The sequence below is a fragment of the Moschus berezovskii genome, chromosome 6, assembly GCF_049115385.1.
Source record: "Moschus berezovskii isolate FMDL1 chromosome 6, NW_MosBer_1.0, whole genome shotgun sequence".
In the NCBI taxonomy this organism is placed as follows: domain Eukaryota; kingdom Metazoa; phylum Chordata; class Mammalia; order Artiodactyla; family Moschidae; genus Moschus; species Moschus berezovskii.
Genome location: NC_142465.1, coordinates 115,299,163 through 115,315,747, shown reverse-complemented (window position 1 = coordinate 115,315,747; position 16,585 = coordinate 115,299,163). Strand labels below are relative to the sequence as shown.

At 38.9% G+C, this 16,585-nt stretch overlaps 1 protein-coding gene across 4 annotated transcripts in view; it reads right to left on the bottom strand.

The window, feature by feature from the left end:
- TNRC6B (trinucleotide repeat containing adaptor 6B) overlaps positions 1 to 16,585 on the bottom strand; it is a 252,336-nt gene that overhangs the window by 155,193 nt on the left and 80,558 nt on the right. For all 4 annotated transcript variants that reach the window (XM_055394741.2, XM_055394745.2, XM_055394742.2 and 1 more), the window contains one exon: positions 5,697 to 5,764. In XM_055394741.2, the coding sequence (XP_055250716.1) occupies positions 5,697 to 5,764 (68 nt within the window). The remainder of the gene's footprint in view (positions 1 to 5,696; positions 5,765 to 16,585) is intronic.

Below are 16,585 nucleotides of genomic sequence, written 5' to 3'. Positions count from 1 at the left end.
TTGAATTCTTGCTCTTGTTCGTGATTAAGCAGTATACAGACGACTGAGAATTTGGTCTCACGTTTTCTTAAAAGCGTGAGATTTTTCTGTTTAGAGTCTTTTGTCTTATTTAAAGGAATGCTCTCCTAATACCAACAAATGGCCTAATTGCTTTTGAGTGCAATGAATAAATAAAATAATATAAAAGTCATTAATTTTGCATTCTTTTTTTGTACTAAGTCTTTGAAATCCAGGCTACATTTTACATTTAAACTTCTCAATCTGGTCGCTAATTTTTTTTATTGTGGTTTAAAAAAATAAATTTTACATCTTCACTACTTTTAAGTGTAAAGTTCAGTGGTGTTAAGTGTATCTGCTTTGTTTTGCAACAGATCACTAGAACTTTCTCATTTTGAACTCTATACCCATTAAATACTAATTCTCCTTTCTCCCCCTAGGCCTTGACAACCACCACTTTCTACCTTCTATTTCTATGACTACATTAGATACTCCATATAGGTGGCATACAGTACTGGTCCTTTGTGACTGGCTTATTTTGCTTGGCACAATATCCTTAAAATTCATGCACGTTATAGCACGTGACAAGATTTCCTTCTTTTTAAGGCTTCATAATATTCCACTCTATGTATATACCACATTTTCTTTATCCATGCATCTGTTAATGGAATCTGGATTGTTACACCTTTTGACTATTATGAATAATGCTGCAATAAATACGAATGTGTAAATATATCTTTGAGAGATTTGTTTTTTAACAATAATCTTTCATAAAATGAACCAAAGTAATTAAGAAAATTCAGTCAATAAAAATTTACTAGAAAAATTGAGTTATTTTAGTAGGTTAAAGACAAGTATCTCTTGAGAATATGCGTGAATTTCAACATGGAGATTTAAAGCTTAGATTTGTTTATAAGTTATATTAAAAATTTAAGGAAGAAATGAAAAAGAGGCCAAACTCATTAATACACCAAAACTAACATCTAACTCCAAAATAATTTATAAGAAATGATATGCCCACAGATATCTAGATCATTACTTGTATCAGAAGTAAAACCAAATCAAAATCCTGCCTGTGTAGAAATATTTTATCTGAGAAAGGAAAGAAAGAAAGTGAAGTCGCTCAGTTGTGTCCTACTCTTTGCGACCCTGTGGACTCTAGCCCACCAGGCTTCTCAGTCCATGGGATTCTCCAGGCAAGAATACTGGAGTGGGTTGCCATTTCCTTCTCCAGGGAATCTTCCCAACCCAGGGATTGAACCTGGGTCTCCTGCATTGCAGGCAGATGCTTTACCCTCTGAGCTATCAGGGAAGCTCTGGTATTTTATCTGAAATAGCTTTTAAATAAGGATGATCAGACACAACCTATAAACAAGTATCTGCTCATGCTGAGTTTTAAAAAGTTGTAATAATTTTATATTTCAGTTCAGTTCAGTCGCTCAGTCATGTCCGACTCTTGTGACCCCATGAATCGCAATACACCAGGTCTCCCTGTCCATCACCAACTCCCAGAATCCACCCAAACCCATGTCCATTGTGTCGGTAATGCCATCCAAACATCTCATCCTCTGTTGTTCCCTTCTCCTTCTGCCCTCAATCTTTCCCAGCATCAGGGTCTTTTCCAATGAGTGAGCTCTCCGCATCAGGTGGCCAAAGTATTGGAGTTTCAGCTTCAACATCAGTCCCTCCAAAGAACACCCAGGACTGATCTCCTTTAGGATGGACTGGTTGGATCTCCTCGCAGTCCAAGGGACTCTTATGAGTCTTCTCCAACACCACAGTTAAAAAGCATCAATTCTTGGGCACTCAGCTTTCTTTATAGTCCAAATCTCACATCCATACATGACTAATGGAAAAACCATAGCCTTGACTAGATGGACCTTTGTTAGCAAAGTAATGTCTCTGCTTTTTAATATGCTGTCTAGTTTTATATTTAACCTAGTGTTAAACTTGTCATGTGATCAATATTATGTGGCAATAAACTCAGTTTGTCTGATTTTCTCCAATAGCTCGTAAGTGAATATACTCAGAAAAATGATTATAGATACATTAATGGTAAATAAACCTCATTAAAAAGCAAATATATTCAGACTATATAAATAAACAAATGTTTAAAGTTGTATACTCCACTAAATCTTATTCACATGTACACCAGCAATCAGCACAACTGATCCAAACGTTAATAATTTAGCACAAACTTTTTCAATATGAGAAGTCAATTATTTTTTCAAGAAAGCTTTCTACATGCTTAGCTACCTTACACTGCCTGTTGACAGAACTTATACCGTTGAAATAAATATCACAGAAATAAAATGTTTTCAAGACTTCCAAAACCTATGGTAAAAATGTTAGATGAAGAAGGAAAGTGGCACAGATCAGCTAACAAATAATTTGATACCTAATCCATACTAGAATTTACTCTGTGACCTGCAAATTATATAATCTCTGTGCTCCACCTGCTCCATACGTGAAACAGGCTATCTATACACGTTAATACCAATGAATGGCAGCCATTTGGAAAACCCATTTAGAAAAAAATTAAGTTAGATCTCTGCCTCTCACCATACACAAAAATGAGTACCAGTTCAGTTAAAGGTCTAAATGCGAAAAATACAGTAGAAAAACTCAGGACATTTTATCATGTGAGAGTAGGAGGGACTTCTCTCAATAAGCATGAAACACAGAAACCATAAAGGCTGATATTACTACATAAAAATTTAAATGGTTTATTAGTATGAAAGATACCCCAGTGTTAAACAATAAGGCCTGGGAGGAAATATTTAAACATCTTAAAAGACAAAGGTTAATATCTACACTCTGTAAAGGGTTCCTACAAAGCTATCAAAAACAAACATTCCAAAAGAAAAGTGGAAATCATATGTAAACAGGTGGTTTAAGATAGAAAAATCAACAGCCAAGAGACTAACAAGATATTCCATCTTATTAGTAAGAATAAAAGTGCAAATTAAAGCCATAAAATATTAGAGTGGCAAAAACTTGGAGATAAATAATTTTACTGTCATTAACGGTGTGAAGGAATGGGTACTCTCTTTCACTGCAGATGGAAATGAACATTGGTAGAGCTCTTTTGAACAGTAATTTGATAGCAGCTACCTCCTTGTTAAAAAAACAGAGCCTATGAGCCAAACAGCTCCATATGTAGAAATTTACAGAAATACATTTGTGTATAAAGATGTAAGAATAAGGATGTCAAAAAAATATTAATATTTATAACAATAAAATAAGTGAAAGTCACCAAAATATCTTTAGAGAATGATTATAACAGAATGTACTTCTGCAGATGTTTTGTTTAAAGGAATGAAATAGACTGCAAAAGATGTCAAATGAAAAAAGTCAGTCTCAAAGAATGTTAGAGAAAAAAATCTGTTTAGTTGTTTCTCTAAATACACAGAAAAAGTTTCAGATGAGGAAGAGTAGAAGGGTAGAAGTGAATAATTCTAAATTCACACTTATTGTTTGAATGTTTTACGATGACCAAATATTACTTTTATAATTAAAAAATAAAAGAACAGATGGGAATTTCATAAGTCATTCAGCAACGTGTCACTCGCAGCATCCAAAATGTAGTATACAGTTCCTAGATCCTACTATCTGGATGGAATGATCCTTTGCTAACTGCAGCTCTGAGACACAAAAAATAAAAATTTTCAATCTGTTTATTTCTGTTGCCTCAAACAAAACAACACAGCCGTTTTGCTCCCAACTCCCACAAAAGAAGTGGGCAGGTGTATGGAAGGAAGACCCAACAAGAATATTCATTTCTGCTTTATCATTTCAATATATGATAGCTGACCAAGCCCAGAAAAAAAAAAAACAACTCACAAAACAAAATTAAACAAGATTGATCTGTGAAAAGGCAGAGACTTGTGAAAACAAAACTATCAAGGGAGAATGGTAAGTATACAACCCATGACGTTTCAAGTCTGCTGGAGCCATCTGAAGCTCTCTAAAAGAAGTATAGTTTGTATAATATAAAACTTGTGGGAGAATCTACCCCAGCAATGTTTCGTGAATACCTAAAGGAGCCGATTCAGGATAGGGATTACTGGAGCAGGTTTTTAAAGACTGGTTTGTTTGGGAAATGGATACTCTTCAGAGCATAGGAACTTCACCTGTGTTTTAAAAATAGGCTTTGTGCCATTTTCATTGTTTCCCCCAACTCACTCTTATCCATGAGACTTTGATCATGACAACTGCAGTTTTACTGGCCACAATACTTTTCAGGAACACAGTTCCCGACATAAGGAAAGAATTTGAGTTCAAGAGATATTATAAAACACTTTAAAGTCAGAAAGATTCAATTCAAATCCTAACTTCTGTTTCAAGGTGCATTATCACAGGCAAGTTACCCACTCCAGTATCTGAAGTGGAGACACTGAAGGGTAGAAAAAACACAGGCAGCAACTAAGCAAAGTTCTCGTGCACAGAAAACCCTTGTCAAATGGGAGCAAGGATTTTTCTATTATAATACCTTTGACCTGAGTGTAGGAGTGGAGAGTGAATAGCGGGCAGGGCACCTGAAGTGTTCCTATAATTCAACTGGGACTAGATGTTAGGCTTTCTAATTTGCTCAAGATGAATTGACTCCATCCACCCATGCAGAATATAAGTGCATTTGACAGAATACAGCAAAGTTAGGATTTATATTGTAAGTTATTTTTAAAATTGCCTGGTTAGCAAATTAAAACAGCTGTGAAAATATCCTGGTTTCCATTCACAACAAATACAAGACAAACATTCTCCTTTAGTGAACCTGGCCTTGTGGCAGCATAGCATATTCTGCATAATTCATTCCCAAGGGTTTTGGAGACAAAATTTTCATAGGATGGACCAAAACTATTTTCGAGGGAAAAAAAAAGAGAGAGAAGAGTTTCTCTCTACAGATTTTCAGTGAATTCCACAAGTCACTGTCCCATTAACTTAGAAGACTACTGTCTGAATAAAAAATGGTAGTTATGTCAGTACTTAAAGCCAGTCTTAACTGTTTTTCCTTTAAAAGGGCATATGAAACACTAGTCTGCCAACATAATTTTTCAAGTTCTGTGACAGAGGGAGGAAAAAATCTACTCACTGCCACCAGAAAGCTACCCAGAGGACTCTCAATTTCAGATTTAGAACTTATCACTCCTTAAGAAGTTAGAGAGAACCTGAATTACTTAGAATGTTGGCTAAGTCATATTATTTATAATTCCTGTTCCTCTGGGGAAACAATTTGTCATTTAAACAAAGATCAGAAGCATAAATAACTAAATGGAATAGAATTTCAGGAAGTACTATTCAAATAAATTCACACTTGGAATGCAGGGAACCAGTCTATTAATTCAGTTCACTTCATAAAGACATTGCTAAGAAAAGGATATACCATTTTACACTATCTTTGGAAATCAACCAGACTGAGTCAGTTCAATTTGAAACATCCTAAGCCTTAAAGCCTTTGCTAAAGCGTAACATAAATTTTAATTAGTCAAGTGTGAAAAACTACAAAGCCAACTTTCTTGCCCCTCCAGTTAGTCTGTCTATAAATAGAAGCAATGCATTAACAGCCACCAAAGCAACTGGGGAAGAGTTTCACAACGTACCCAACATATACATCCCTTGCAAACATGCTCTCAGCATGTTTAACCAAAGTGCTTCTGAAGATCTGTAATAAGACCCTTTTAAAATAAACTGTGACTCACTGTTTGCTTTCTTCACCAGGAGGTGGAGTCTTGCCATGCCCTTCCATTACAAAATCCTCCTGTTCCACCTGCAAAGTCAAGCACCACAGATCAGCAGCAGTCAGGAACCAAGATGCAGTCACTTTCAAGAGCAGGGCCTGTGCTTACAGAACCACATGGCATTCCACTACATGCCTAAGGACAGAAGCCCCAGTCTATGGTTTTCCCTCTCCATGTTTGTATATGGCATCTCTTCTTGGGTGACCAGATTTGCAGAATAAAAAAAGGAAGCATGTTGATTTGCAATTCATAACTGTGACAAAAGGTCAGCATCCAAAATATAATTTTTAAAAAATGCTATGAAACAGTAAGAAAAAGACAACCTACGAGAAAACTCTACAAAATAACTGAGTATGAATTTCACTTAAGAAGATGCATACATGACCCTAAATAAATGAAAAGATGTTCAGTCTCCTGTCAATCAGGAAAAGGCAAATTAAAATCATAAAGAGATACCATTTCACCACCACCAGGCTGGCTAAAGTTTAAAAGTTGGGCAATACCAAGTGTTGACAAGCGTGCAGAGCAATAGCAACCCTCATCCATTCCAGTGGGAGGGAAAATTGGTACCGCTATTTTTAAGTAGTCTGCCATTATCTACCACATTGGATTATGTACTTACTGTACAAACCAGTGACTGCACTTCTAGATATATACCCTAAAGAAACTTTTGTGCATAAATACAAAAATATTTTTAGTAGCACTATTTTTAACAGGAAAAAATAAACACTAAATAAAAGTAGACAAATAGGCAATGGTGTTTTAACACAACAGAATATAATACTGCATGAAAATGAATGAACTACGGCAACACACCTCAACTTGGATGAGTTACAAAAACACAATACTGGGTGAAAGAAGCAAGTCACAGAAGAATACAAATCCAGCATAAATCTATTAACATAAATTCAAACATATAAATTTTAAAATCACACATGTATATATAAAGACACATAGTATATTTATAATTCATAGAACTATAAAGAAAAGGGAATAACTATTACAAAATTTAGGCTGATTAGTATCTTAGGGAGTCGGGGGGATTCAATCAGGAAGGGGCACATGGTTTCAAGGGTATAGATTCTATTTCTTGGCCTATGTAGTAGGTATATGGGTGCTTATTTTATAATTATTCTTTTAATTGTGTGTTTTTCTTTTCTCTTTCATAAGTATGGTTTATTTCTGAATACAATTTTCAAAAGAAGAAACAAAGCATTCTATTAATCCAGATGGTTTATTGCTCAATAAAGGAAAATAAGTGGCAAAGACAGCGTTACCTCCACAAACTGAGACGATCAGTCCTATGAAAACTTCCCCAAAAGGCATAATTTTTAAAAAGTCAAACAAAAGTATTCAAGGAGCGAGACCTCAACAGGTGTATCTGAGGATTACTCCCTACTTAGAAAAATACTGCCCATCTCTTTTTTGCTGCTGTTGTTGCTCAGTCGTGTCTGAATCTTTGCGACCCCGTGGACGGCAGCACGCTGGGCTTCCCTGTCCTTCACCATCTCCCGGAGCTTGCTCAAACTCATGTCCATTGAGTTGGTGATGCCATCCAACCATCTCATTCTCTGTCACCCCCTTCTCTTCCTGTCCTCAGTCTTTCCCAGCAATCAAGGTTAATTAATTTTTATTGGAGCATAGTTGCTTGACAATGTGTTAGTTTCTACTGCACAGCAAAATGAAATCAGCCATACATATACTTATATCCCCTCCCTTTTGGGCTTCCTTCCCGTTCAGGTCATCACATTAAGTAGAGTTCCCTGTGCTATTTCTTTTTAACAGAAACTAGTAATCTGGAAGACAGACAACAGTAATACAGACACACACCATAATGAAACCCAAATAAAACAAAAGGCTTTCCAGCTCTGCAACCCTCCCTCTGCAGTCTTCATGTTTCAGAAATACTGGAGAAGATGGAATAGTATTAAGAGGGTACGTTTCAAAAAGAACAGAAAAATTGAGATTTTTAATGGAAAAATCTCCTTTCCATTAAAAGGAGAAACTGGAGGAACTGTAACCAAGAATAATAAAAGACGCATACTGCGAAATTCAAACAAGGTTTCAACTTTTATTCTTCTCTGTGGACTTCCTGATCCTGCAGCCTACCAGGCTTTGCCAAGGAGAGACAGGATTCTCCCATTCTAAATATACACAGTGATCTAAACCTCTAGAAGAAAAAAACATGGTTACAATGTTGCAAAGGGACCTTTATGAAGAGGTAGAGATGATCTTTGTCTAGGTCTTGGTTACAAGAAAGTACACATATGTGAAAAACAAGTCAATGAACTATGCATTTTCTGAACTTTACAAATAAATGTTATGCCTCAATTAGGAAAAACAGATGACAAATTCTTTAAAGTTTCTTGGAATAATTTTCTCAAAGAATGACTATTTTCTATATACTATGAAATTTTCTCGATCTTTCATCTCTAAAAATCCTCTCCAATTAAAGACCGCTGCATTGTGGACTTTGCCTCTGCTTAGATGTTTTTTAAAGGCTTATCTATAACCAATTTTTAATAACCACAATAATGACAAGAATAATCAAAAAGCCCACAGTTTCAACAAGCTCCCCTATAATGACTTTCAAATCTTTACTGCAGGCCCCATAAAGTGAATGAAAGCTGCTCAGTCGTGTCTGACTCTTTGCGACCCCAGGGATTGTAGCCTGCTGGGCTCCTCGGTCCCTGGAATTCTCCAGGCAAGAATACTGGAGTGGGTTGTCATTCCCTTCTCCTAAGGATCTTCCTGACCCCGAGACTGAACCCATGTCTTCAGGATTGCAGGCAGATTCTTTACCATTTGAGCTACCAGGGAAGCCCCCATATTTTGCATATTAGTCTCTACTTGGATGGTCCAATAGGTCCAAAATGAAACACCATCTTTGTCCTTAGATTTCCTCTCTTTTTTATATCCCCTATGTCTGTAAATGGTACTATCATTCACCAAGATCCTCAAACAGGAAACTTATAATCGAGGTTACAGGCCCTCCACCTTCCCTCCTTAACCCCTTAACTTCCTTATTAATCACTAAGTACAGTGATTTCTATCTCTTAAACAGCTCTCATATTCATCACCCCTTCTTTACCCCTTTAACTGCCATAGGTAAAGACAGCTTCTCTAAACCTCACTACTACAAAAGCCTTCTCACTAGTCTTCGTGCTTCAGGTCCCATCTTATTTCAATCCATCCTCCAAATCACTTCTATCAAAAACAAATTGTAAAATGCAAACAAGATCACATCACTCTCCTTGAAATTCTTCACTCTTATCACCTCTCTTGAGGGATAAAAGTTCAGTTCATTTGCCTAAGTGATCTTTTTTATCGCCCCTGCCTCACTCACCCATTCTGAACCCCTGGTGGAGCACACACCAACTTCTCAGTCCTTTGTGCCTTCACATATAATGTCTCTTCTTGCCTAGAAGCCCTGGTCTTCTGCCTCACATTCACTTCACATTCCTGCTCATTCTTTCAAGTACCAACTAAAATGCTTTTCCCCAGAAGACACTATCTCCTTCACCAGGGTTCTTACCTTTCCTCACTGTCCAGCATCTCAGAAGGCAACAAAAATGGTTCAGAAAGACCACTGCTCCTTACTGCCAATTCTTGTTTTTCTCAAGACCATTTCCGTCTTTATTCTCTTTCATCTCTTTATTTCTTGTCTCTTCCCATCTTTAGTTCTTTTCTACAAATGTCTTGAACACTTTTGGACTTAATTTGATGATCTCCACCATTCTTCCCCCTCGACCTCATCTTCAGAAGCTTAAATGTTTTCATTCATAAAACTTACACCATGGGGAAGGAGAGGGTGGGACAAATTGAGAGAGTAGCATTGAAACATAAACATTACCATATGTAAAATTAGATAGGCAGTGGATATTTGCTGTATGATGCAGGGAGCTCGAACTCTGTGCTCTGTGACAACCTAGAGGGGTGGGATGCGGTAGGATGTAGGAAGGAGACTCAAGAGAGAGGAGACATACATATACTTATGGCTGATTCATGCTGATATATGACAGAAACCAACACAATGTAGTAAAGCAATTGTGCCCCAGTTAAAAATAAAAAGAAAACTTACACCATATCCTCACCTTTCTCTCACTTCCATTCATTTGGTTAACAAGTATTTGTTGGGTACATATTACATGCTAGGTGCTGTGGTAAAGAAGACAGTCTTTGCCCCACCCCCTTGAAATTTGCAGACTGGTGGGAATGACAAACTAGTCAATTACAAAACAGTGAGAGAATGCAATGAAACAACTTAAGGAAGGAAGGGCACTAAACTCAGTCTACAGGCATCAGATACTCTAGACTTATCCCAGGCAGCTTCATCTCCTTCCTGCTTCAACGAGGAGGTGGGCAGGACCCGAGGCTGGGTCTCGCCACCCATCTGGACCTCTCCACAGTGAGGTCCATGAACTCTGAGATCCGCCTCTGACCACAAGCACCTCTTCCACTCCTTCCCTCCACATGAATCTGTAAGGGGTCTTCATTGTCCCATCTAGTTCTGTGGCTTTCCTCTTCCCTTACTGCCTATTCAGAGTTTTAGCCGACAGGCATCTTGGTGACTTTTCTCCACAATGTCCTAAATTCACTCACCACCAACTTGTCCTTAGGACATCCCTGTTTTGCCAAACCCCCTTTTCTCCTTCAGCTTCTTAAGTGCAGAGCTGGAGAAAGTTACAAAACTGGTTCCTTTACAAATTATACCAATTAACTTGCACTCAGTGCTGACATTCAGCACCTCTGCCTGGACAGCCTGTCCTCATTCATCCTGTCTTTCTGGTGAACTTCCACTTAACCTTCAAAGCCTGGTTGCAAAGTTACTGTTTTAGGAAGCGTTTTCTGCTATCTCCCAGCACTTCCTCTTCCTCCCTTTCCCTGAGCTCCTTCCCAGTAGCTCTGAAAGGCAGAGCAAGCAGCTGTGATCCTTGGCTCACCTGCTGCCACCCTGCTGTTGAGCCCAGGAGGGAAACAATGTAACTTCTGTCAGTGGATCCGTTCCAGGCTCTAACACAGGCCTTCTGGTCCATCATTCCTTCTTTCAACAAAACATCCCAATGCCTTCTAAGTGCCAGGACTGGGCTGAATGACTGACCTACTGTACCACATACTTCACTCATCTATCCTATACCTTTTCTACTCTCCTCAAAGACCTCAAATCCACCCACTAGGCATTCTCCCTAAGCCCATTCTTTCTGAAGACGACAATGCCTAAGATTATCTTGCGAGCCTATCCAACACAAAGTTCCAAAAGCCCCTCGTTTTTTCTCTGGTGATTCTACCTTAAACCTCTGCATCTTCACCCATTTCTTCCCTTGACTGCTCTGCAAGGTTAACCTCACCACCTGTTGCTAAACTCGTGACCTACACCATACTGCCTCCTCTGGGATCTTATTATCTAAGGAACCGTTCTTTCTCCCTTTCTAGTAAATCCATCTCCTCAACCTACAAATATTTCATAATCTCTTCTATCTATAATTTTATTTATGTATTTATTTGTGGCTCTGTTGGGTTTTCATTGCTGTGTGGGCTTTTTCTCCAGTTGCAGCAAGCAGCGGCTCCTCTCTAGTTGAGGCACGTGGGCTTCTCTTGCTGTGGAGCAGAGGCTCCAGGGCACACAGGCTTCAGTAGTTGCTGCACGTTGGCTCAGTAGTTGTGATTCCTGGACTCTAGAGAACAGGCTCAATATCGTGGCACACAGGCTTAGCTGCTCCTTGGCATGTGGGGTCTCCCCAGATTAGGGATCGAACCTGTGAGTCTCCTGCATTGGCAGATGGATTCTTTACCACTGAGCCACCAGGGAAGCCCAATTTCTTCTATTCTGAAAAAATTATTTTTGGCCTTATAACCTCTGATTCTAAAGCTGAAGCTGCAATACTTTGGCCACCTCATGTGATGAGTTGACTCACTGGAAAAGACTCTGATGCTGGGAAAGGTTGGGGGCGGGAGGAGAAGGGGACGACAGAGAGTGAGATGGCTGGATGGCATCGCCGACTCTGTGGACGTGAGTTTGAGTGAACTCCGGGAGTTGGTGATGGACCGGGAGGCCTGGCGTGCTGTGATTCACGGGGTCGCGGAGAGTCGGACACGACTGAGCGACTGAACTGACTGAACCTCTCCAGATACCCTATTTTTTCCCCTTTCCTTTACTATCCAAATTCTTAAAAGAATAAACCACACCCCATTATGTCTATGTTCTCACCACTGAGCATGCTCTTCTGCTGCCACCCCACAACACAAATGTACCTCCCTTCTCCCATCCTCCCAATATAAGTCACAATTTTTGTTCAAATCAACATTCAGTTCTAACAGTGCTATTACTCAGTAAATAACATATACAGCTGGATCATAAGGAATAGTTAAAGTCCCTTTCTTGGATATTTTTTTCTTTTCCCTGGAACTAAAAATTAATACTTCCTCTTATACTTTCTATCAAATTTTTTTAACTTGGTATTTATTATGTGTTTTCACTAATTCACCCACAAACCCTCCAACAGAGTGGTGAGTCTCCTCTTAATAAGTTCAAACACTTGAGGTAATCTGTCCATTTCACTGCAGTCTTGATACATCCCTTGGGGGTTTTCTCCTGTGCCAGCTGAGACTGTTTGCTCTCCAGACCACGAAATGGCTGACACTTTGCCAAGGATGTCATCTCTGGGATTCCTCACTCTCCCCTTCGCTGGAGCATGTTTCCTAGACCCTTTGTCCTCCTCTTTTATGGTTTATTCCTGGAGCACAGACTCCAATCATCTCCTAATAAGAGGTATACAGGAAGTGAATTTTTTCACATTTTGAATGACTGAAGTGTCCTAATTTTATCCATATATTTAACATATAGAATATTTTTATCCACACACAAAATCAGATACAGAAGTTCAAGTTAGTAAACCTTCTTTCTTCCAAAAATATGAAGGCCATGCTCCATTGTCTTCTAGCACCCCAGAGTTGCTATACAGAAATTGGATAATATTATAAATCCTAATGTTTTGGATACGACTTGTTTCTCCTTTGGAAACATTTAGGATCCTTTCTTTTTCCTCAGCTTTCTAAAAATTTGTTGTTGTTGTTCAGTCACTAAGTTGTGTCTAACTCTCTGTGAGCTCATGGATTGTAGTAAGGCTCCTCTGTCCTCCACGGTCTCCTGGAGTTTGCTTAAATTCCTGGCCATTCAGTTGGTGATGCTATCTAACCATATCATCCTCTGCTGACCTCTTCTCCTCCTGCCTTCAATCTTTCCCAACATCAGGGTCTTTTCCAATGAGTCGGCTCTTTGCATAAAGTGGCCAAAGTACTGGAGCTTCACATCAGTCCTTTCAATGAATATTCAGGGTTGATTTCCTTTAAGATTGACTGGTTTAATCTCTGTGCTGTTCAAGGGACTCTCAAGAGTCATCTCCACCACAATTTGAAAGGAGCAATTCTTCTGCACTCAGCCTTCTTTATGGTCCAACTCTCATATTCATACGTGACTAGTGGAAAAACCACAGCTTTGGGACCTTTGTTGGCAAAGTGATGTCTCTGCTTTTTAATACACTGTTTTGGTTTGTCACAGCTTTCTAAATATGCAAACCACTGAGTATGGTCCTTCTTTCATTTAGTGAGCTGGTACTACTCCAACCAGGGATCAAACCTGAGTCCCCTGCATTGCACGGAGAATTCTTATATGATGGGAAGTCCCCCATCTTGTCCCAGTTTTAATCCTTCCCTCCTGCTCTCCCCCTCAGGCCACCACTAATGTGCTTTCTGTCAGCATAAATTAGTTTGTATTTTCCAGAGTTCATATGCATTGAATCACACACTATGGACTATTTTGGCTCCCTCTCCTCCTCTCCTCTCACTTCTCTCTCCTCTCTTTTCTTTGCCTTTTTGCCCTGGCTAGAAATTCCAGTACAGCGTTGAAGAGAAACGTAGTAGCAGACATCCTTTTTTGTTTGTTTGTTTTTGTTGTTCACTGTAGGAGTAAAGCATTCAGTCATTCAACATTGAGCTCAATGTTAACTGTCAAATTTTCATAAAAGTCCTTTATCAAGTTGAATAGCTCCTTTCTATTATTTTGCCGAGTGTTTTCAATCAGGAATAGATATGATGTCTGTCAAATGCTGTGCCTGCATCTCTTAATCATATGATTTTTCTTTCTCACTTTGTTAATATGGTGGATTACATTGATTTTTAAATGTTAAACCAACCCTACCATCCTGGGTAAACCCTACTTGTTCATATATGATCCTTTTACTGATCATTAGATTCAATATGCTAAAATTAGGCTTAGAATCGAGAACGCAATGGCACCCCACTCCAGTACTCTTGCCCGGAAAATCCCATGGATGGAGGAGACTGGTAGGCTGCAGTCCATGGGGTTGCTAAGAGTTAGACACGACTGAGCAACTTCACCTTCACTTTTCACTTTCATGCATTGGAGAAGGAAATGGCAACCCACTCCAGTGTTCTTGCCTGGAGAATCCCAGGGATGGGGGAGCCTGGTGGGCTGCCATCTATGGAGTCTCACAGAGTCGGACATGACTGAAGCAACTTAGCAGGAGCAGCAGGCTTAGAATTTTTGCATTTATGTTCATAAGAGATGCTCATCTGTAGTTTTCTTTTCTTGCAATGTTTTTGTCTAGTTTTGTTATCAGAGTAATGCTGGCCTCACAGAATGAATTGAGTACAGATGACCCTTGAACAGCATGGGCTTCAACTGCGCAAGTATACTTATATGTGGATTTTTTTCAATAGTAAATACTGCACTCTCACACAATCTCCAGTTGGTTGAATCAGAGGGTGTAGAAGAACCCCACATATGACAACCGAGTATAGGAACAGCTGACTGTAAGCTATATTTGGATTTTCTACTGCCCAGAGGGTCAGTGACCCCAATCCCTGCATTGTTGAAGGGTCAACTGTATTCTCTTTGCTTCAAGTGAAGTTACACTAATTCACATATAAGAACCTTATAACAGTATTCTACCATTTTTCCTCTTTAGGTCTTTATGCCACTCTCATTGTACAATTCACAGATACAAATGTTATAAACCCACAATGCATCTACATTACTGTTGTTCAATCGATCAATTCTCTTTTAAGGAGATCTGAGTAACAGGTTAAAAGTCTGACATATTTAACCTATGTAGTTTTCATTTTCTGAGCTCTTCATTCCTTTGTGTAGACCAATATTTCCATCTGGCATCATTTTCTTTCTTCCCTTAACATTACTTTATAGTAAATACTTACATTACATTATAGTAAGATAAGATACAGATAAATTATTTCAGTTTTTGCATTAGTATGTCTGAAACAGTCTTTATTTAGCCTTCAATTTTGAAAGAAATTCTCACGGGTTATAGAATTCAAGGTTAACAATTTCTCTTTCAGTGCTTTCAAGATGTTGCTCCACTGTCTTCTTGCTTGCATTGCTTCCAATGAGAAATTCTTTCTTCCTCTGTTAGTAGTGTGTCTTCTTTCCTCTGGTTTTAAGGTTTTCTTGACCACTGGCTTTGAGTAATTTGTTTAAGGAGGGGCTTTGATGTGGTTTTCTTCATTTCTTGTGCTTCAAGCACATTGAGCTTTTCGGATTTAGCAGTCTACAATTTTTATCAAATTTGGAAAATTTGAGGCCATTATTTCTTAGTCACTTTTTTCTGCCCCACCATGCCTTCTTTGGGCTTCCCTGGTGGCTCAGACTGTAAAGAATCCACCTGCAACGCTGGATTCCTGGGTTCAGTCCCTGGGTTGGGAAGATCCCCTGGAGGAGGTCATGGCAACCCACTCTAGTATTCTTGCCTGGAGAATCCCATGGACAGAGGAGCCTGGTGAGCTATAGTGCATGGGGTCGCAAAGAGTCAGACACGACTGAGCAGCTAAGCACAGAACAGCATGTGCCTTCTTTAGAGACTAAAATTACAGGGACATTAGGGTGACTGAAGTTGTCCACAAGACACTGATACTCTTAACTTTTTGGATTTTTACTCTTTTTCTCTTTGTGTTTCATGTTGGATAGTTTCTACCATTAATTCTTTAAATTAACTAATCTTTTATTCTACAGTATCTAATCTGCCACAATTCCATCCAGTATATTTTTCATCTCAAACATAGTTTTCAGTTCTAGAAATTTGATTTGGGGCTTTTAAAAATATATATTTTCCATGTCTCTGCTTTACCTTTTGAACATCTAAAACACAGTTATAATAAGTGTTTTAATATCCTTGTCTGCTAATTCTAACATCTTGATCAACTATGAATTGGTTTCAATTGACTTTTCTCTTCACTATGTTTGTATTACATGCCTGAAAAATCTCTGCTTTGAATAACAGACACAGAAGTTTTGCTGAATACTTTTGGATTCCTATAAATATTTTTGAGCGTTGTTCTGAGATGCAGCTAAATTATTTTGAAACAGTTTGTTCCTTTCAGGTTCTGCTTTTAGGATTGTGAAGTCAGACTTCATAATTAGGTAGGGGTAATTATTCCCTGCTTCTGAGGTGAGAACTCTACTAGTACTACCGCTGAGTATGCTGACATGATCCATGAATTATGAAGGTTTCTAGTCCACAGAAACAGGCACCATTACTAACAGTGTTTGAGTGCTGGATAGACACTGTTACTTCCAATCCTCAGGGGTGGGTACCCCCTCCTGCCTCAGCCTTGACAAGTCACATACATATGCCAAAAAGCACTCTGCTGAATACTTAGGGGAACCCTCCACAAATCTCCAGACTTCTCTATCTTAGCTGCTCTTGCCTCTCCAATATTCTGTCCTACAAACTTCGGCTCCCTCAGTCTCCCCAGACTCTCAGCAGTGTTTCCTCAACTGAGAGGGTCCACTGGGCTTTGCCTGGGCTCCCCATTTC